Source organism: Trypanosoma cruzi, genomic scaffold (assembly GCF_000209065.1).
Source record: "Trypanosoma cruzi strain CL Brener 1047053517061 genomic scaffold, whole genome shotgun sequence".
Classification (NCBI taxonomy): Eukaryota; Euglenozoa; class Kinetoplastea; order Trypanosomatida; family Trypanosomatidae; genus Trypanosoma; species Trypanosoma cruzi.
This window is the reverse complement of record NW_001849525.1, coordinates 111300-130770: the sequence shown is the minus strand read 5'-3', so window position 1 is coordinate 130770 and position 19471 is coordinate 111300. Positions and strand designations below refer to the sequence as shown.

The window sequence follows — 19471 nt, the reverse complement described above, 5'->3', positions numbered from 1 at the left end:
GCAGATTATACTCGCCCACACCATATGTATATCGCCAGACTCCTGACCACATGCCGGCATTTGCGTAGTCACCCACCTGCGTCCAATTTGAAACCAGGGTGCTGCTGTTCGCGTTCCACCACGGCCCAGGGTCCTCATTTGTCTTGCGGAAGAGTGTGAGGGAGTTGAAACCCCATTGATACATCGTCTGCAAATAATTCTTCGTCGGTGTACGAGTTGATGGTGATGGGGCGCGTGGAGCAACTTCATGTCGAAAGATGGGTTTGCGGCGCTCCTCCTCCGCGTCGGGGTTGCAGCAGATCTCGTTAAGAAGTGACATCTGCCCCGCGCTATGCCCCGCCTGCGGGCGAAGTGTCTCTTGAATGTTTGCGTAGCGCACATGGCGACGCTGCTGGGCAGGACCCACGCAGCGCGCGACGATAGTCGATCCTCTCCTCGACCCAATGACAGCACCACGCAGCATTGTGGCCACGGCAGCAAAGTCACAAGTCCCACACTACGCGCAAAATGCGCCCAGAGAATTTCAAAGGCAAAAGCAAAATAAAAATAAAAAATAAAAAAGCAACGGTTGTCTCCAGACACGCACACACTGCAAATGTGAGGGTTAAAAAATCGAAAAGTCAAAAACTTCATTAGGCGTCGAGTAGACGACCGGAGAGAAATACGCCTTTCCGACATCACAGGCAGAATTTAAAGAGCGGGGGGCGGGGGGAAAAGAAAATGAGAGAGCGCCACTAAAGCAATACAAAACCATAAATTACCAAAGAGACAGAAGTCTAACAAACACACAAACGTTTATGCACGCATATATATATCTCCGCTTGCAACTCATCCAAACATCTTCGCAGCGAAACAACAATACGAACACGGCAACAAAAATAAATAATATAAAATAATATAAAATAAAAGACTCTACCGCCCACGCACACACGCACATATTTATTTCACTCAACATAATTTGACAGGTGTTTGTTGTATTTTTTTGTACCTTCTTGAATTGTAACGTAATTCGCATGCGTCCTTTTTTTTTTTTTTTTTTTTTTTTTTTTTGTTCCCTTTTAAAAGAAGAAGAATTACGTTGGGGATGGAAAGAAAAAAAAACGGGTGTCCGTACATTTTTATCGACAGTCAACCTTCCAACAACACACACACAAAAAAGAAAAAAAAAAAAAAGAAAAAAACTCCATTCTGACGGGGTGCTTCAAAAGAAAAAAATAAAAATAAATAAATAAAAAAGAGCAACAAAAACATACATTAAAATAAGAAAGAAAAGAAAAAAGAAAAGAAAAAAGAGATCCACCTGCATTGTATGCACGTCATCGAACAGAAGGTAATAAAATAATAATAACAATAAAAGGAAGAAAATATTCACCCAACAGGGGGAAAAGTCGTCTTATTCGCAACACTATCAGCGAAAAATGTCTTTCTCTCTCTCTTTTTTTTTTTTTCTTCATTTATTTTTCCGGTAATACTTACATTGCAATCCGCCCAAGCAACATGATGATGCCACATTATTCATCCACTGTTGCTGGTTTCTCTTCCGTTGGATGTCCTTCCAACGTCCATAGTCGAAAGATTGAGTTATGCGGAAAGACATCGTACGAGGGGCGTCAGGGGGCCAAAAAAAAAAAAAAAAAAAAAAAAAGAAGGCAATCTCCCAAAAAACCGCGGTTGCGGCTATAAACATGAAAGACTAAAAAACATATAAATATATATATAATGGGATGAAACAAACGCTACCTTTCAAAATTGTAAAATATTTTTTCTTCTCGTACGCCCTTAACGCCGCAAAGGACGCTGTGTGGCCTTCATGAACAGCGTGGCCTTCCCGGCGGTAGGGCTATCCAGCAGATCCACACTTCCCTCCGTAGCGGTGTTTACTTTTGGTGTCACCGAATTCAGCGACATGCATTCTTTAATCCGACGGGTAATTCCATCCATGGTCATTGGCGAGAGTGCGCTATTCGTGTTGCTTTCAAAGCCCAGCGTGTCCACGAGAGTACTGGTAGACTCCGGAGTATTCGTCCTGTTTCCCCTGTTCAACATTCTGGGCAGAAAAAGCCATGGCGGTTGCGCAACAGGTACAATATGTGGCGAGGACATGCATGCATTTGAATTGCTGTTTTCGGCCCGCGAGAACGCACTGTCATCGTCGCATGGAGCCAACCTTGGTGAGACGGCCTCTTCTTGGCGCATCACCTTTTCACAGGGCATCTTCTCCACTTGTATGCGCACATCGCTGATCTTAGGACGTTGCCTTGGGTCAGCGGCAAGCATCGACTCCAGCAGCAAGCGCCATGCCTGTGGCACCTCATCCGCGATGACAATTGGGGACTGCAGCACCGCCTCAATATCCTTCACGGAGAGAAAAGGCACCCGTCCCATCAAGAGAGTGTAGAATGCCACTCCGAGGGACCACACGTCAATGGCAAAAGGGTTCCCTCGAGGGCTGCTGTCACCGTGATCATTTTCCTCATCATTTTTACTCACACTGACAAACAATTCGGGAGGCATAAATAACGGCGTCCCCTCAAAACGATTAAAGATATCCTCGCAGCCCTCCTCAAGAATGGCTGCAACGCCAAAATCGGCAAGAAAAGCGTGTTTGTTTCTATCCACAATGATATTCTCAGGCTTAATATCGCGATGCACCACGCCGCATTCATGTATATACTCCAGTCCAGCAAGGATTTGCCGTGCGTACAAAACGAGCTCGTCAGGCATCATTTTGGGACATCGTCCATCCGCACCCACGACAGCGAGAGGCCCATTGTCGACGTAACGCATCACGAGATACAACTTTTCGGCGTCGGGATCGTCAATCACCTCATATAATGGGACAATGTTTTTGTGCCGCATCTTTTTCATAACCTCAATCTCGCGTCTTAGCGCTTCCGCGCCCTTCGCCGATGCGTTCCTACCGGCTCCAAAATGAGCCTTCTTTTTAGGACGAGGTATAATTTTTATAGCCACGGTTTCGTTGCGCGAGAGGCTGTATGCCAGCTTGACTTTGCCTGAAGCTCCCTTCCCAATGCTCTTAAGCACCATGTAGTCATTAAGGATCTTTGCGCCATTGATCCAATGCGTTTTGGAGGCATGTCTAGTTGTCATTATACGACGATCAAGAGACAGTGGTGAGAAGGAACGGTTGTTTCTTGTCGGTGTCCCAAAGTCTGCATCATCTTCGTATTCCATCATGTTATCCAACTTCGACAGGGACCTTTCCCTCGTCGTTGTAATACGTGTCCGTTGACGTGGGAGGATCATATTTTCCGAGTCTTTTCGATGCAGTGTCATTCCACTCCACGGCGCGGAGTGAGCGCTTTCTGGCGCTTCACCTTTATCGGTCTGCATTGGGAAAGCCAGTGACGGACCGCAAATGCTCCCCGCAATGGTTGAAAGGAGACAATGCACTCGACAGCAAAACCCAGTCAGTTCAACGTGACTCATGCCAGAAAACAGGCACTCCGCCTCCTCGTCTGTGCAGTGATTCCACTTGTTGAGCCCGGACAGGGAAAACAGGTGCGGTGGACGTTCTGTCGTCCCACGGGTGTGACGGGTGGCCGCGCGCTGAAGATCACGCACCGCTTTGGTGTACCACGACAAAAGGGCCTCGGCCGTAAGAGTGGGCGTCTCCCGCACCTTCTCCTCCTCCGCGCGTACACCCCGACGATTATACACGCGATGCGCATGACTCGTCATTTGTTCTTTTTCGCTCTTTTTTTATTTTCTTTGACGGCTGTTACCCCTCTACCTCGCCCGCGGCTTCTTCTTTCTTCTTCCAATGGCAGAAACAAAAAAGAAAAAAAGAAAACAGGGCAGTAACTGAAACAGCAGTTGCAGAGACGTCACGGCATGTGTGTGTGTGTGTTTTGCCCAGCCACAACGCAAGCTGCACCCCGATAAAAGAAGGCGGGGCCTCAGCCCCCCCAATCCACACACACACACACAAACAAACACACACACCGCCGCCGCCGCCGTTCTCCGCCTCGCCCTCGAATAAAGAAGGGGTAAAAAAAAAAAAAAAAAAAGGGTGGCAACCCAACAAACAGCCGCGAAAAAAAAGGGAGAAAAGAAAACACGGAAAAAAAAAAAGGCCAAGCACAGAAAATAAAGAAGAAAAAAAACGGGGTGCAGGAATAAATACGTGTCTGCTGCCGACCACCAACGGAGCAACATAAAAAAAAAGAGGTAAAAAATACGCTTCTATTCCCGCACCAGAATCAACAAAATGGTCATCACGGGCACGCAAATATACATACATGCATATAAAGATAAAATACATTTCAAGATTTCACTGCAGGTATTTGTGTTTCGTCGCCAACAGCTCCCATCCCCGCCACACAAAAACGTGCTCGCAGTGCAACCACCTCCAACATCAACCCCGGGTGTCCACTGCTCTCTCCCTCTCTCGGATAACCAACCTTCCCTCGTGTTGAGTGGGCATCCACTTCGTGGTACAAGGAAAAAAAAAAAAAAAAAAAAAATTTTTGAACAAATAAAACAAAGGGAAGTTATTACGTGTGCGTGCCACATATAATACACACATGTACTTACATATATATATATAAATTACACTTACTTATGTGTATTGACACATATTGCACTCCATTATAAACAAACAAAATGGCAAACAAAAAAAAAAAAAAAAAAAACATGAATTCATCCGACCCGGAGATATCCTGCTTCCACCCGCTTCTCCAGTCCATGTGCATGTACAGGTGAATGAACGTTTATGGAAAAAGCAAAAAAAAAAATGGCAATCACATATGATTCTGCGTAAAACACGGCAAAATAAAAAGAAAAGAAAAAAACAGCGCATAGCATTGAAACTGGTAAAAAAAAAAAAAACAGTAAGCATACACGCATACACATACACATCTATAAAATCATGTGTAGACGTGCTGCCCATAAGGTGGAATAGGAAGAAACAAACAAACAAATAAAAGAAAGAAAGAAAAAAAAAAGAAAAAACAGACGAGGCGGCAACCAAATATATATATATATATATATAAAGTGGGAAAAAAAACAAAACAAAAAACATGAAGACCAAAGAGATGAAGGAATCGCTCTCCCCACCCCAAACAAGAAAGTACACACGTATAATAATATGGTGGGAAGAAAAAAGACAATTTGATTGAAATTCATTCGGCATGTACCCATCGCAATATCCCCTTCTCCTTCCTCTCCCTCTCCGCTAAATGTAGTTTTGGATGTATTTCTTTGTAAATTACACATACATGGGTAATACACACAGTTCTATTTGGAATTATTCAGGGCGGACAACAGCCCAGCAAAAAACAAGCCTCAGTCGCCTCTTCGTGACGATGCCCACCAACAGAAGTAATGAACAACACGAACAAAAAGAAAGCAAACACACACACACGAAAAAAAAAAAAAAAGCTAGAAATACGAAGCGGAAGATCGGGCAATCGACACCTGGCAACATAAATCGTAGGGCAGCATCCCTCTTCGCCATGATCACACCTTTGACTTCTTGGAACGGGAAAACGACAGCGCCTCTCGAAGCATGGAGAAAAACCCGGATTTACTCTTGAAACGAGTCGCGGCCCTTCCCCTTGAATTGGCAACCGGTAAACTGGCATTTGAAGTAAAAATGCTCTTCTCCCCGCGTTTCGTGGTAGCATCGTGTCTTTCTTCCCCCTCCAGAAATGGAAACGAAACCTTGGTGAAAACGCGATCGCTTTCGGGAATGGAAAAAAGACCCTCCCTGGCAGTCTTCTTTTCGGTTCCCAAAAAGGAGTTCTGAGCCCGCACAAAAGCATCTTTTTCGGCTGCCTGTGGGCTTTTGATGTTCTCCGTCCCCTTGTTGCCACCCGTGGCCGCACCAAATAAAGAATTATTTTCGCTGTTACACACTAAAAAAGTCGAGCAGTAAACACCAGATCTCTCCTCGGCTTCAGTAAATCCTTTCGAAAAATCCGCATCTTGTGCATCCAAGCATTCTTCAACATGTTGGCCTAACAGCCACTCCATGTCGTCTTGATCCTTCTGCTGCTGTGCGGGAGTCAGTGCACCTTCCAGGTCAGCTTGTGTAATAGACGTTGGAGAAAAAAGCTGGTTAGTTTCGGGAGACTCATCTTCTTCACTCATACTCTTTACAATAGCACGCGCTGCTCGAACTGTTATGCGCTTGCTGGGGTCGCGATCCAGTAGTCCCTGGAGTAAATCCGTCCACTTGCTACCATAAGATGTGGGTATCACAGGGAGTGCTGGATCCATGATATCATCCAGAGTTATAAAAGGTAGCATTCCGGTAAGGAGAATATAAAGTGTGACCCCCAGAGCCCACATGTCGACTGGACTCGCGTAGGAACCATCACCCCTCCAGATTTCTGGGGCCATAAACAGCATGGTGCCTCTTGCTCCTTGAATAGGGATGCCTTGTCCCTGATACGTCCCACCGGATGTCCTAACAGCCATCAAGCTCTCCTGCATCATTGCCTCCATTTTCTCACGATTAGAAGTATCAAAAACCTCCGAAACGCCAAAGTCAGCTAAGAAGACGTGTTTGTTTCTGTCCACCAAAATATTTTCTGGTTTAATATCCCGATGCACAATTTTGTGCTGGTGCAGGTACTCAAGACCGGCAAGAATTTGTCGGGCGTACCAAGCCAATTCATTCTTTGGAATGGGCGTGCAAACCTGGGTGTCCGCCTTTGCGTCTGGAGGGCAGTTAACACGGCCAATCGGTCCTTTGTCTACGTACATCATCACGAGATAAAGTTTTTTCGCATTGGGATCGTCAATCACTTCGTACAATGAAACAATATTTCTATGACGTAATTTCTTCATCACCGCAATCTCCCGTTGAAAGGCACTGAACTGCTTTTGGGCATTGGTCTGGCCGCCAATCCGAAAATTGGTGTCAGCACGCTTCACCACCTTTATTGCTACAAGTGTGTTGTTTTCCATGTCGTAGGCCAACTGTACCTTCCCACATGCCCCTCTACCTATTTCCTTTATTATTTGGTAGTGATTGATTTGCTTGGTGCCGTCCTCGCCTCGAAAAACAGAAAGTTTCCCCGTCCACCTGGCAGGGCATTGCATCGCCATGCTTTTCGTGCTGGCTGAAAAGGAATACTGATTATGTATCGTCTGCCCGGATAAACTTTCCCTGTGTGCGACAGGAAGGGCATCTGGAAGGGCATCTGGAAGGGCCGCCGCTTGCGTGGATGCAAGTTCACTGAGGTGACTGAGAACGGAGTTGGTATCCCCGCCAAGCATGGTGCCGAGACCCATCCCCTCCTGCGAAGCGAAAGAAAAACATGTGTTGGGCAACAAGTTGGGTTCTTCGTCCACCCGTCGCGCCCGCTTAAATTTTTGCGTGCCCCCATGGGACGAGTCGCTACCCTCGCTCAAAAAAAATGAGTTCCTCTGCAGACTATTGCTTCGCTGCGGCAGCAAGACTGGTTTTTGCTGCTGGGATTGCTGTGACCTCAGCTGTGGCTGCCATGCAGGCCGCTCCTCCACCGCGACGCCGTTAGTGCCGGCGATCATTGTCTCTTGCATTTTGTGCACGTGTTCAATGAGCTCATCGCGGCTCATTTTTTCCATTGTATCATCGCTCAGCATTGCTGCGGGCGGTGGCGCTCGCACGCGCAGGCAGAGACCCCACAAACTCGATTGCTCTGTCGCCTCACTCTATTCCCTCGGAGAAAAACAGGCGCGGAAAAAAGAATAAGCCTCAGAAGCAAAAAAAAAAAAAAAAAGAGAGAGAAAAAAAGAAATTGAAACAATGAGAAATAACGCTTTTTGTTTGTTTGTTTTTTCCGCATGCACAATCATTCATTTACGTGCATTTGTACGCCTGGTGGTGGTGGTGGCGGTGGAATTGAGAGTGGGAGTGGGTATCACCAAGTAAACATAATTCATTCCATCGGCGTGGCAAATATTTAAAATGCCGTTGTACCTCCTCGGCAAATAAACATGTGGCACGGACAATATAAGGCGACAGACACACACGCACACAAATAATAATAATAATAATACGGAATAACAATAAAATGGAGCACTTGGTTTTCCCTGCAGCCCTCACTCTTCCATCTGCCCCTCATTTCCACTCACTTTCTTGTGGTTTTGAGTGGTGGTGGTTTTGAGTGGTGGTGGTTTTGAGTGGTGTGGTGTTCTTGTGTCTTTTGTCTTTTTTTCGTTTTTTCCTCTGTTCTATCCCATCCCAACCCATTCTCTCTCTCCTTTTTTTTGTTTTTTTGTTTTTGTTTTTTTTGCCTTTTTTTGTCTTTTCCGCTGTTCTTCCATCAGTTATTTGCATTTCCTCAAACTCCTTTTCCCCTCCCTCTCACTCCTCCTCGGCAAGACGCCTCTTCCTGGCCGCCTCCTCCTCGCGCTCCTTCTCCACCTCGACAACAAACTTGTGCAGCTCATCATCGCCCATGTACAGCGCCTTCTTGTTCTCCAGAACAACAAGCTCAATATTCTTCGAGCCACTCTCTACAGCCTCCAACAGTGCCTTAATGGCAAAATGCACGCACTGGTCGCGTGTCATGTTTTCCTGGTAGCTCTTCTCCATGAATTCCAATACTGTTTTATCATTGCGCCCAATGGCCACCGCTCGCCATGCGGAACTCATGCCGGAGGGATCCGTCTTCCACAAATGCGGCTGCCCATTCTCGTTGAAGCCGCCGATGATGGTCGAAACACCATACGGACGACTTCCGCTGGACTGCGTTGATTTCTGCTGCACCTTTGCAACGTATCGGACAAGGAGATCGACATCAACGGCATCCTCGTAGTTCAAACGGAAGCGTTGGCACTCCAGCTGCGCGTGATTCACGAGCACTCGGGCGTCGGCGGAAAGGCCAGCAAAGGCAAGGTAGATGTGCTCATCCAGCTTGTAGATTTTGCGAATTGTGCGACTGTCCTGCAGTTTTTGCACCGATTTCTTCTCCACGGCGAAAATGATACTATCCTTTCCGCGTACCCCAACCGCGCAAAGGCCCTTGCGGACCGCCTCCTGCGCGTATTCGACCTGAAAGAGATGCCCATCTGGGCTGAAGACAGTAATGGCGCGGTCGTAGCTCATATTCCTTCTTTCTTCCCTTGCGTTATCGCTTTGCTGTTCCTTCCTTCGTTTTTTTCCCCCCTCATTTGAGGTGGAAAATGCAGGAGAGAAAAGGAGGAGAAGGAGGAGGGGATCGTGATGCCCATTTCGCAGTGAAGCAGCAAGAGGTACAAAAAAAAAAAAAAAAGCACCAGAGACGGGCAGCGCTCCCTCGGCAACATGCTCACACACTCCCTCTTTCCCTTTTTTTTTCTCTCTCTCTCTGTATGGTCGCCATGTCAACAAAAGGCAAATGTTGGAAGGGTCACGTGGCCAAAGGGGTCCGCGCCAAAAAGTTTGGCATCTTCCACTAGTACCACTTCATTATCGCCAAGCGGTCGTGTTCGCTTCAAACACATCCCTTCAAATTCACACTCAAAACGCCAAGCCGCAGCTGCAGAACTTTTCACCAATTCCAGTACATGTGTCACCCGTACCTGGCTCTCTTCCTGAAATGCAAATGCACCCCGGCAATCCAGCAGGCACTGTGTTAGACGAAGACGAGTGTTCACGGCGTGGAGAAACGAGTGGCCGAGTTCCTCTCCCGAGACTGTTGTGACCGCAATTGCCACACAGAACTCCTGTGCGATGCTCTTCAAGATGCTCATGAATTCTGCCACGGCCTCGTGCCGCTCCGTCACTTCTTCGTCCACTCCTGGAAAGCTGCGCCGCACCAGTACGGAGAAGTTGTCTACCACAACAAACCGCACATCTGTCCGATTTGCCAAGTGGCTTCGCAACACTGGGAAGTACTGCCGCAGCTGCGCAAGCGTAGGATGAACCGTCACCGCCACATTACGAAGCGCATCCTCAAGACCTTCTCCGTCCTCTTGATCAATGCAGCTGCGCGCTTCAAAATGCCGCTTCAAAACCACCGCCGCCACCGTTGCTGGGAACGCCGAAACATCTGTGGTAATCCACAGCGTGCAGGACCTCCTGTCATCCTTCTTGGGATAACTTGCGGCACGCATCGCAAGGTTAAGTGCAAATGCCGTCTTTCCGGCGCCGGTGGCCCCTGTAATCTCCGTGATCAATCCGCAGCCCAAACCACCCCTCAGGGCACCATCCAAGCACTCCTGTCCAGTGGAAATAAAATGGCGATGGTGACTAGAAAGGACAGCAGCCACTGGCGTTGGGGATAAAAAAGAATTATTCCGGCGCAAAAGAGCAGCACTGACGTGACTGTAGAGTACGTAAACGTCATCCAAAGACGCGTTCATCTGTTGGGCCAACACGCACTCTGGCCGAAGCAGCACCCTCTGAAGGAGTGAGTGTGTGTTCAGGCCGGTCTCCATCATCCCCTGCTGTCGCAGCAGGAGACGAAGACGCTCCGCCTGTTCCACGGGAATTTCCTCCAGCGTCAGAGACTCAACAGAACTTCCAGGCATTGTGACATCATCTTGATCCCTCTTCTTTGTCGTAGCCGCATCATTAAATTGCATCGCCGCATGGATGAACCGGTCCCGCCACAGACGTCGGTGCAATTCTTATGTAGGTGCGTGTTTTTTTTCTTTCGTTTTGAATTTCTTTTCGTTGCCCTCACGAAAAACGAGCAGGAACCAAATACGGCAAAACAAACCAATAATAAGAAGGGGAAAAAATGTGCAGGCATTCATGTGCGTAACTAAAAAAGAAAAAAAAGAGAGAAATAAATAATGAATTCAAAGCGCTCCTCCATCCACGCACAATGTTACACAATTCATTAGACCTATTCCCTCCATTACCCCTTTCTCCTCCGCACGTATCTTTATACCACCTTCAGAGGCTAAGTGTGGCTCTATACTTGTAGTACGCTATACCAATTCACTGGGAAACTGAAATTTCTCTAAACACGTCGTTCATCCTACGCGCAAGATCGATATCCTTTTGTGTGACACGGTTCCCCGAGCCATGTGTTGTGAGTTGCACTTGGAGCCTGTTGTAAGTATTCGTCCAGCTCGGGTGGTGCTCCATCCTCTCGCAGTCGACAGCCACGGCGTTCATAAACGCCATCGCCTGTTTGAAGTCACGAAACTCAAAATCACGACAGATCGCGCCCTTGTTCATGTTGCCCTCCATGCGCCACCCTTGCAGCTCCTGCAGCGCCTGCGTGATGGCAGGTTGCGAAAATGGCATCCAACTGGCACACAAAATCGTTGCCCGACGCATTTCTTCCAGAAACACACCAAAAAACCGCTAAAAATAGTTTCAGCGAAAAAATAAAAATAAAAATTAAAAAATTAAAAAAAAAAGGGTTGTCGAGTGAAGAGCGTAAAAAAAAAAAAAAGAAAAAAGAAAAAAGCAACACACCGCCATGTGGGCAGCTCCCACCTATGACGCCGCTCGTGATTAAATTGACGCAAACCGCAGGTGTCAACCAAACGGAAACAACAACAACAAAACGCACACACACACGCACACGCACACAGGGGGGAAAAAACTTCTTCCCACTCAACGCGGCCTCACGATGTCTCTTCGCTCCGCGCAAGCCTCTTCTTAAGCTCAAGGAGACGCTTTTCATCCTCCTGCATTTGATGTAGGACTGCCTCCAACTGCCGCTTCTCCGCCTCCAGCTCCATCATCCGCTGATCCAAATGATTCACAAGTGCATCCAACGAGTGGTTCGCGCCCGCATCCATCCAGACAGAAAAAAAAAAGGACAAATAACCCTCCCCTTTCCCGCTCCGCCTATGTACGTGAATATGTACGGCCGTGCAGTTCTTTTACCCCTTTTTTTTTTTTTTAATCGCATGGAGGGCAAAAAAAATAAAAGCATAAAAAAATCGGCATCCTCAAAACAAAAACAAACAATTTTAAACACACAAAGCAAAAAAAAAAAAAAATACATCAACATTGTGTCGTGGTGGCAGAGTTCAAGACTAAATGCAATAAGAAAAAAAGATTAAAAAAAAATACTGGTGAGCTGGAGGACTAAACAAATTTGTTAGTCTGCAAAGCGCTGAACATTTAAAGAGTTTCCAATAGAGACGTGGATTGAAATTCCTTGATTAATGGTGATGGCAAAGGCGTCATAGTCTTCTTTTTTTAAAACCTCCACTGGAATACGCACCTCTCCCTCTGAACCTGCATAGCCACCGGATTTACTGACGAGCAATCCCACAGCCCCCCCGCGCTGGGCCGTCAAAGCCTGGACGACGGTATCGCACTCGTGACCCAAAGCCAAAACGACGGCCCCTTTCCACTTGTTGCTGCCGGCACCATCCGCGCACAGCTCCGCCCCCCTCACCAGGAGAACTTCCCCTTTGTTCTCCCTGCCGCTCCAATTCGGGGGACCAACTGACAATTTATAAGCGTCAAATTTCCGGCTTGCAAGAAAAGCGGGGCGCTGAACCCGCAACGCGATCACGTTCCCCGCGAAGAGCAGGAGAGTCACCAAAAAAAGAAGCAAACAAAATCTCATTGAACACATCAGAAGCAGGACCTTGTATTTTTACTTTTTCTGATATATTTATTTATTTTGTTGTTGTTGTTGTTTGTATATCTCCACTTTGTGTTTTTTGATTATTATTTCTTTTTTTTTTTTTTTTCGTTTGTTTGTTTGTTTTTTTGCTTTTCGCGCTTCCTTCTCGTTGTTTTCAAACCCCCTCTGCATGCCACGCAGCCCCCAAAAGAATACGTGAATGTAAACACAAACACACAGACAAACACAAAGAAGAAGCAAAAATAAAAAAAAAAAAAATATTTCTTACGTGTGCGGGCCACAGAAAGACGCATAAACACATGTGTACAATCGCACTCGCCAGCTGAAAAATAATGTTTTCAACTTTTCAGGCAAAACAACAGCAACAAAATTGGGTTTTTTTTTTTTTTTTTTTTTTTTTTTTTTGCCGTCGCGTGGAGTGGCAGACATGCAACTCATCAAAGGGAATATTGCCGCCTCAGCTCTTCATCTTGAAGCAGACATAAATCATTTAAAAAAAAAAAATAATAATTTTTTTTTGATGCGCGACAACCTCAACGTGCCTGTTTATTTCGTTCTGCGTGCACAGAAACACAACGTCCCGGTCACACGCAGAGGGAAGGGGAAAGATCGACATATACGAAAAGGCGCAAGCACTGAAAGTAGCAACACGGGCCTCAAAAAAAAAAAAAAAAAACTACAAAATACCTTTTCCTAAATAAACAACCAAACAAACAAGCAAAAAAAAAAAAGAAAAAAAGAAAAAACTTCTGCGGTTCTCCCCCGTTGCGATTTTTATTTTACCTTTTTTTTTTTTTTTTTTTAATTTCTTTTCCCCCTCCACTACTCAACTTCTATTAAAATTCATAACGACACTCCCAGTGGGATTTTGTTATGAATTACACCTCTTCCTTCTTATTTATCTTACGCAGGTTGCCCCACATATAATGCGACTCGTCTATAACCTTCATTGCAAAACTCTTGTCCTTAAACTCCCCGTTGAAGACAAATTTGTTCTCTACACCTCCCTGGCAGATTTTGTACACCCGAAACCACTCGTGAATGGCGTCTAGGCAGCCTGGAAGGAATTTAGGCACGTCGTGGATGTCCTTCAGAAAGCGGCAAATGGGATCGTTGTGCGAGATGCAGATGACCTTCCAGTCCATCTGCCCGTCATCAATCATCCCAAGGATTCCAAGCACCTTCACAGCCCCCACCTGCCCAACCTTAAATTGTGTCATGCCGATCTCAATGGCATCTATCGGATCATTATCACCAACGTAGCCGCCCTCAAAAACAACATCTGTACTCTCCCACGTCTGCGGCAGCGCCCCGTAGTTCCACATCATATCGCCATGCTTGTAGAAACGCGGGACGCCGTTCTTGATGTCTTGCTTGATGGGGTTAAACGGCTCCCCCGTGGCAATTTCAAACTTCGCACGCGTCCACTTGGGAATCTCACAGATGAAATTGTAGCGATTCATCGGCAGTGACGCAGGTTTTGTGCGCACCAAATCTCGCACATAGAGTGGAATGTCGTGCCAAGGCGACACCTGCAGCTCCTTCCCTGTCTCCATGTCCCTGAAGTAGTACAGGACCCGGTAACTCGGCGTATACAGTTCACCCGTCTCCCTCGTTAAGAGCTGCTGCTGGTGATACGGCACGGCAAAATCGACCGAAACCATCGAGAAGAAGTCTTTCTTTGCCGGAACCTCTGGATGTGAGCACCACCAACCCCAAAACTTTTCAAATGTGATATGGCCATCAATGGCATTGATCTCACTTTTCATCTGCTTCACATCGTCCTCATTCATAACGCGGCCCAGGTACTTGCACATATGCTCTATCTTTCTTTCTTCAAGGTACCCCAACTGCGTCACGTCGAATGCAGAAAACATACGAGCCATGACCTTCTTTTCCATTGACAAAGTAAACTCATCCTTGCCGTATGCAACCAGGTCAAATTCGGTTACATTCCGTTTGCACGCTTCAGGTAGTGGCTTCACATTCTCCACAGAGTTATCGAGGCCCGTGCCAATGTAACTGTTGGCCACGTGTAAGGACGCCACCTCTGCCATTGTGTTCGGAGAGTGCAGAGTCTTCTCCGTCATCCCCTCTATTAACGTCGCCTTATTTTCAGACATTTTAAGCTTTCTTAGGAATATTGCACAGAGTGAAAGCAAAGCAAATTAAACAAATACCAACAAATCACGCCAAGGATTCTTAGCAATCATCATTAACTTCACAAGTGAATTATTAAACCAAACTCTGCTTTGCTATGCTGAGCGCTGCCCCCATGCGTGAGAGTGCCCTTCGCCGCGCCTCCACCTCGTTGGCAAGGTAATTGCGCAGTTCCAAACGCGCAGTCTGTGCGTTTTTACTGCGAATACCTCTCTGCAGTTCTACAATGGGGTGAGCCAGTGCCTCGAGTTGCTTAGTAAATTTTGACGAGGCATCTGAAGAAAGGGTTTTATTTCCAGACGCCTCAGCGATCTCCACTACTAGCTGTATATACTGCGACCGTATGGCACGTACAAGGTCGAGTAGTTGTGAGACCGACGGTACTGCAATCAACTGCGGCTCTTCCGTTAAATTGGGCGCTTCGGAATCCATCGAAAAAATATGACTCTCAGCGCCGTTCCTCATAGAAATGCGCTGAAGAGTCTCTGGTAGCGTCATCTCCCCCTCTGTGCCTGACATTCTGTGATAGCAGGATGCTCCAAAGCCTCATTTCGCAACATAGCAAGGAAGTAAAAAGTAAAAATTTAAATTTAAAGTTAAAAAGTAAAAGCAAAAATGTGATTCGATGAAAATACTCTGTGGCACTCAGCAAAGAGATAACATGTTCCTTCTGAAGAAGGAGGAAAAGCAATAAGGTGAATGGTGTTTTAAACCTGCAACGGGTGCCATTCACAAACAAACGCACACACTCTGAGACCCCCTGCCTCCATGCAGACGCAGCAAAAATAAAAATGAAATAAATAAATGTAACTTTGTCCCAAATTCCTTTATATATATATATGTATATATATATATATTAAGACCGTGAATATTTTCTTTCTAATAGCCTTTGATCAACCACTTCAAGTGTTGCAGCAGAGTCCAATTGTCTCGTCCCTCCTTGTTTCGTTTGAGTCGTTTATTTATTGACACAAGGATTTGCGTCTTTCGGATGCCCTCGTTTCCCGCAAGGAGTAGGTTTCGAATGCGCTTGTTGTACTTGATCGCCTTTTTAAGTGCATCGGCGCCATCGTCTGTGATATTGTTAAATGAAAGGTCAATGGTTTCCAGAAGACATACGTAGCCGGAAGAGCAACGCTTACGCAAAATAAATGCAAGGGCCTTTGCATCTTGGTCCCCCAGACAACAATGATGACATGAGAGCTCTACGACTTGAAAGCGTCCAAATCCCGGCATCCAGAGCAGCGGGGCCACGTACGCAAGAGCAAGACTGCGCAGAGCCATGCATTGTAGTTTGTACCACTTAATTTTGCTTCGGCCACATCGTTTCTCAGGAAAGTAACAGATGTCTTTTTTGTGCCTCCAACTCGGGTTGCCGTGAGTGTCAACATGAACTTGGGGACCCCAGAGACCGACGGTGCCCAACACCGTGTGGCTTAGGTCTACGGTGGCAATGCATCCCGTGCTCATCCGTTTTGGGTCCGTACAACTTAAGAAAATGTGTGACACCAGCTCGACCATAAGCTCAGACGACTTCACGTGAGAAGCGTCAAAAAACAAGCCACGAAGCCGAGAGGCGATTGTCTCCTCAATATGCGGCACTGACAACAACGATGATGACGATGAACTGCAAGAGTGCTCTGGTTGGCCAACAAGTTCCTTCAGCAAGGCATGTTTTGTGTTCGGTTCCTCCTGGTCAAGAAAAACCCCTAGCCGCTCTGTGGGAAGTATGGCAAAGCCGTTCGCACCGAAGTCAGCAGGGGCTGTGTAAAATGTGCGGGCCTCCTGAAGAGGCACCGGCAGCCGGGTGTAAGCCGGCGGCACAAAGCAATCGATGCGGTCGTGGACAACCTCCGTAAACCTCGGGGTGTAAGCTGTCAGCTCACTGCCTCTACCATACATCCACGCTGCTGACATGACATAAACATCTGATTTGCTCACTCCTCCACTTTCGCAAAGGAGCAGACAGCAAGAGATGAAGCGCAAACGTCCCCACCCCAATTCTCCGCTCTATCCCTTCTCTCTTCATACCACCAAAAATACCCAAAAAAAAAAAGTTAATAATAATAATAAAGATGAACATAAAAGGAGAGCAATACGTCGGCAAGACATCGTTTGTCCTTGTCGTTGTCATTGCTGTTGATGTTGTTTAGTGTTCTGCTGAAAAAGGCAACAACAACAACTGAAAAAACAGACCGGACAAGCGCGAAAACAAAGGGAGTAACCAAAGACAATGAACAGAGATAGAGAGAAGGAGAGGGGAAAACACCGTCTCACCCATTCGGAAAAATCATAGGAGCCAGAGACTCCCCAGCTTCATCCGGCTTCGCATGCAAATTTGCATTCTGCAACTTCTCTAGGTTCTCAGCAGAGGAGAAATCAACATTGCCCAGCAGATCCTCCACTTGCTCCATTCGTCCTGGCACAAACGGCAGTTCCACAGCATGGCACACCTGCTGCACAGTACGGCCGGAAGAAGGTGGATACAGCACCACAACGTGACCTTCTGCCCCCATTCGCCCCGTCCGCCCGGCACAGTGCACAAAAGATGCGGCAGAAGGGCAATCGCCGTACAGGATTACATGTGTGATCCCACTCACATGAATTCCACGACTCAGCTCGTGGCTCCCCACACCTACCAACAGCATACCAGCGTTCAGCTTCGCCAAAGAACTGTCATCCTTTACGTAAACGTCACGTGACCCAGCCACAATCGGCCTAGATCGACCACTTGTCGAGTTCAATAACGACTGCAACGGCGCCGCAACTATTCTGTTCGGGTCCTGCTGCAACCATCCATGCAATTCCCGGCAGCGCTGCTGCATTGTACCTAAAGATTTAACCACCCCCTCCACTGCCTCAATTGTCGTAAAGAGGAGCACTCGAGCGCGCCTTTCTTGCTTGCATATAAGCCGAAGTATTAGTTCTAAACAATATGGCAATGAGTATTTCATAGACTCCGCAAAGAAATAAAAGCTAATTGTCTGAGGGATTGTGTGCTCCACAAAACTTGTCGTCAAACGTATCGCCTTGTCATTCCGCATCCAAGTGTTAAGGGCCTGCGCCGTGCGGCCATTGATGGTTGCACTTGCTGCCACCAACTGAGCCGGCACCTCCTCTGGGCGACTGCGGAAAAGACGATCAACCAACGCCTCCCCGCTTATTTTCTGACGCCCAAACCGCAACTCGGCAGATAAAATAATATCGGCCTCGTCCAAAATGACGCAGTCCACCTTGCGGCGCAACTTCTCGCCCAGAATGGTGGGGCTGAGCCTCAAGATATCAGCAACACGCTGCGGAGTGCCCACCAATACGTGTGGCTGGATGTTGTGAAGTCTCGCCAGTTGTGTCTCCATCGGAACCCTCTCGATTGCCACCTGCACCACCTGTGATGTGCCACCACCAAAGTGACGCAACCACTTTTCGTACTGCAGGGCCAACTCCTCCGTTGGCACAATAATGACAGTATGGAGACGATAGTTGATCTTCTGCCGAATGATTTGGTTGGCGCAGGCAAGCGCCACACCAAAACTCTTTCCAGTTCCTGTTTCAGCGTGTGCAATGATGTGCTTGCCCCTAAGCAACACTGGAATCAACGCACCCTGCAGCTCCGTGAGGCGATGAATACGCAGTTTCTTCAGCGCCACAACGAGCGAGACACACAACCCGGCCGCCCGCGGTGATGTCTGCGAGTAATACAGCGGATGTGCTTCGTTTTGATTGGCAATATTTCCCACCGTCGATGTCAACATCTGGGCCGAACCGAGACGCAGTTGAATCATCCGGTGTTTCTGAGAGCTCGACAAGTCGTGCTGTTCCTTCGGTGTGTAAAAGTACTTCTGTGAGGCCGGCAAATTTGCCGCATGCGTCTCCGCCCCCTGCTGCAGGTAGCCATTCAACAACGAGGCCACCGAACCGCCGTAAGCCACCTTCGAGGCACGCAAATACTTCAGCCGACAGACCCCACAAAACTTCATGCTCCGCTGTTTATTGACACACCCACAACAAACAGCAGGCAAAAATAAATAAATAAATAAATAAGACACATAAAGGTTGCAAAAAAGAAAAAAGAAAAAAAAAATGTACCTGAACAGGCTCCCATACAAATAAAAAGCAAGTTGAGCTGCGCCAGCAATTGCGCAAAAAAAAAAAAGGGACAATCGTAACAACACCACGGCGCTGTCGGCATACGTGACCACACATTTATAACAACAACAGCGCAACAAAGAATCAAAACAAAAAAAAAAAATAAAAGTTGCTGCTCAAGTACCAGACGAGTAAATTCACACACAACTCAAAAGAAAACGGCTTTCGTTTTCATCGCATCTTATTTATGATGGTGCGATTGTTACACGGCCAATACCTCCAATTTATGAGGCGTCACCGGGCCCCAATGTGCGAGGCACTCAAAACACGGTTCATCCAAAGGCCATCTCCCACGTGGTGTATGTTTTCAATGCATGGGCCGCTATTCACCTTCTTAATTTCTTCGGAAGACATTAGTGTCTTTCCTATCGCCACTGCATGTTCTTTTGTTTCAACGTACACAGCCACCAACTGGCCGGCCGGTATTTCTGGCGTGATGTAACCCCCTTTGGATGTAAGCCCCGGGCACATGATGTTAGCCCCGGAGAGAACATGTTTACAGGCCCCAACATCCACTTGGTGACGCTGAAGAATAAATGGGTACTTGTGAAGAAGTTTCAGGTGCGGGATGTAAGGCCCATTGTGGTGGTTAAAAAAAAGAACCTCCGGTTGTGCACTGACTAGTGTGACGCAGTGGACCTGGTCATGACAACGTACCAGCA

General features: G+C 47.1%; 12 protein-coding genes across 12 annotated transcripts, besides 34 other annotated features; all 12 read right to left on the bottom strand.

Moving 5' to 3' along the window:
• Positions 1–463, bottom strand: Tc00.1047053511165.109 (hypothetical protein, conserved; the record flags this gene model as incomplete). The annotated part of the gene is made up of 1 exon (XM_804506.1): positions 1–463. A coding segment is annotated over one exon (463 nt), but the record flags the coding sequence as incomplete, so codon positions are not given.
• Positions 1–1222: a sequence feature (areas merged during assembly that could not be assigned to a particular haplotype. This can correspond to areas where the two haplotypes were merged or to regions with more than two copies in the genome that were merged during assembly.).
• Positions 538–561: a sequence feature (AT_rich).
• Positions 876–908: a microsatellite.
• Positions 1022–1050: a microsatellite.
• Positions 1153–1181: a microsatellite.
• Positions 1204–1291: a sequence feature (T-rich).
• Positions 1223–8552: a sequence feature (heterozygous, non-Esmeraldo-like haplotype).
• Positions 1621–1648: a microsatellite.
• Positions 1780–3702, bottom strand: Tc00.1047053511165.100 (protein kinase, putative; the record flags this gene model as incomplete). Its single annotated transcript, XM_804505.1, has 1 exon — positions 1780–3702. One exon carries the CDS (start codon positions 3700–3702, stop codon positions 1780–1782), a length of 1923 nt encoding a protein of 640 aa, XP_809598.1.
• Positions 3936–3966: a microsatellite.
• Positions 4013–4127: a sequence feature (T-rich).
• Positions 4466–4487: a microsatellite.
• Positions 4632–4655: a microsatellite.
• Positions 4926–4974: a sequence feature (T-rich).
• Positions 4994–5014: a microsatellite.
• Tc00.1047053511165.80 (protein kinase, putative) lies at positions 5482–7596 on the bottom strand (the record flags this gene model as incomplete). The annotated part of the gene is made up of 1 exon (XM_804504.1): positions 5482–7596. One exon carries the CDS (start codon positions 7594–7596, stop codon positions 5482–5484), a length of 2115 nt encoding a protein of 704 aa, XP_809597.1.
• Positions 7717–7751: a microsatellite.
• Positions 8206–8265: a sequence feature (A-rich).
• Positions 8303–8383: a sequence feature (GA-rich).
• Positions 8321–9064, bottom strand: Tc00.1047053511165.70 (proteasome alpha 7 subunit, putative; the record flags this gene model as incomplete). The annotated part of the gene is made up of 1 exon (XM_804503.1): positions 8321–9064. The coding sequence occupies one exon, from the start codon at positions 9062–9064 to the stop codon at positions 8321–8323; it is 744 nt and encodes a 247-aa protein (XP_809596.1).
• Positions 8553–9335: a sequence feature (areas merged during assembly that could not be assigned to a particular haplotype. This can correspond to areas where the two haplotypes were merged or to regions with more than two copies in the genome that were merged during assembly.).
• Positions 9274–9307: a repeat region.
• Positions 9322–10524, bottom strand: Tc00.1047053511165.60 (DNA repair protein, putative; the record flags this gene model as incomplete). The annotated part of the gene is made up of 1 exon (XM_804502.1): positions 9322–10524. One exon carries the CDS (start codon positions 10522–10524, stop codon positions 9322–9324), a length of 1203 nt encoding a protein of 400 aa, XP_809595.1.
• Positions 9336–9398: a sequence feature (heterozygous, Esmeraldo-like haplotype).
• Positions 9399–9941: a sequence feature (areas merged during assembly that could not be assigned to a particular haplotype. This can correspond to areas where the two haplotypes were merged or to regions with more than two copies in the genome that were merged during assembly.).
• Positions 9942–19471: a sequence feature (heterozygous, non-Esmeraldo-like haplotype).
• Positions 10886–11230, bottom strand: Tc00.1047053511165.54 (pterin-4-alpha-carbinolamine dehydratase, putative; the record flags this gene model as incomplete). Its single annotated transcript, XM_804508.1, has 1 exon — positions 10886–11230. The coding sequence occupies one exon, from the start codon at positions 11228–11230 to the stop codon at positions 10886–10888; it is 345 nt and encodes a 114-aa protein (XP_809601.1).
• Positions 11277–11313: a microsatellite.
• Positions 11335–11362: a microsatellite.
• Positions 11463–11489: a microsatellite.
• Positions 12006–12491, bottom strand: Tc00.1047053511165.50 (hypothetical protein, conserved; the record flags this gene model as incomplete). The annotated part of the gene is made up of 1 exon (XM_804501.1): positions 12006–12491. The coding sequence occupies one exon, from the start codon at positions 12489–12491 to the stop codon at positions 12006–12008; it is 486 nt and encodes a 161-aa protein (XP_809594.1).
• Positions 12590–12630: a microsatellite.
• Positions 12742–12766: a sequence feature (AT_rich).
• Positions 12879–12908: a microsatellite.
• Positions 12992–13022: a sequence feature (AT_rich).
• Positions 13223–13249: a microsatellite.
• Positions 13275–13316: a sequence feature (A-rich).
• On the bottom strand, positions 13382–14626 carry Tc00.1047053511165.40 (acidocalcisomal pyrophosphatase, putative; the record flags this gene model as incomplete). The annotated part of the gene is made up of 1 exon (XM_804500.1): positions 13382–14626. The coding sequence occupies one exon, from the start codon at positions 14624–14626 to the stop codon at positions 13382–13384; it is 1245 nt and encodes a 414-aa protein (XP_809593.1).
• Positions 14739–15182, bottom strand: Tc00.1047053511165.30 (hypothetical protein, conserved; the record flags this gene model as incomplete). Its single annotated transcript, XM_804499.1, has 1 exon — positions 14739–15182. One exon carries the CDS (start codon positions 15180–15182, stop codon positions 14739–14741), a length of 444 nt encoding a protein of 147 aa, XP_809592.1.
• Positions 15492–15520: a microsatellite.
• Tc00.1047053511165.20 (uncharacterized protein) lies at positions 15543–16580 on the bottom strand (the record flags this gene model as incomplete). Its single annotated transcript, XM_804498.1, has 1 exon — positions 15543–16580. One exon carries the CDS (start codon positions 16578–16580, stop codon positions 15543–15545), a length of 1038 nt encoding a protein of 345 aa, XP_809591.1.
• Positions 16709–16737: a sequence feature (AT_rich).
• Tc00.1047053511165.10 (ATP-dependent DEAD/H RNA helicase, putative) lies at positions 16937–18640 on the bottom strand (the record flags this gene model as incomplete). Its single annotated transcript, XM_804497.1, has 1 exon — positions 16937–18640. The coding sequence occupies one exon, from the start codon at positions 18638–18640 to the stop codon at positions 16937–16939; it is 1704 nt and encodes a 567-aa protein (XP_809590.1).
• Positions 18683–18704: a microsatellite.
• On the bottom strand, positions 19044–19471 carry Tc00.1047053511165.4 (hypothetical protein, conserved; the record flags this gene model as incomplete). Its single annotated transcript, XM_804507.1, has 1 exon — positions 19044–19471. A coding segment is annotated over one exon (428 nt), but the record flags the coding sequence as incomplete, so codon positions are not given.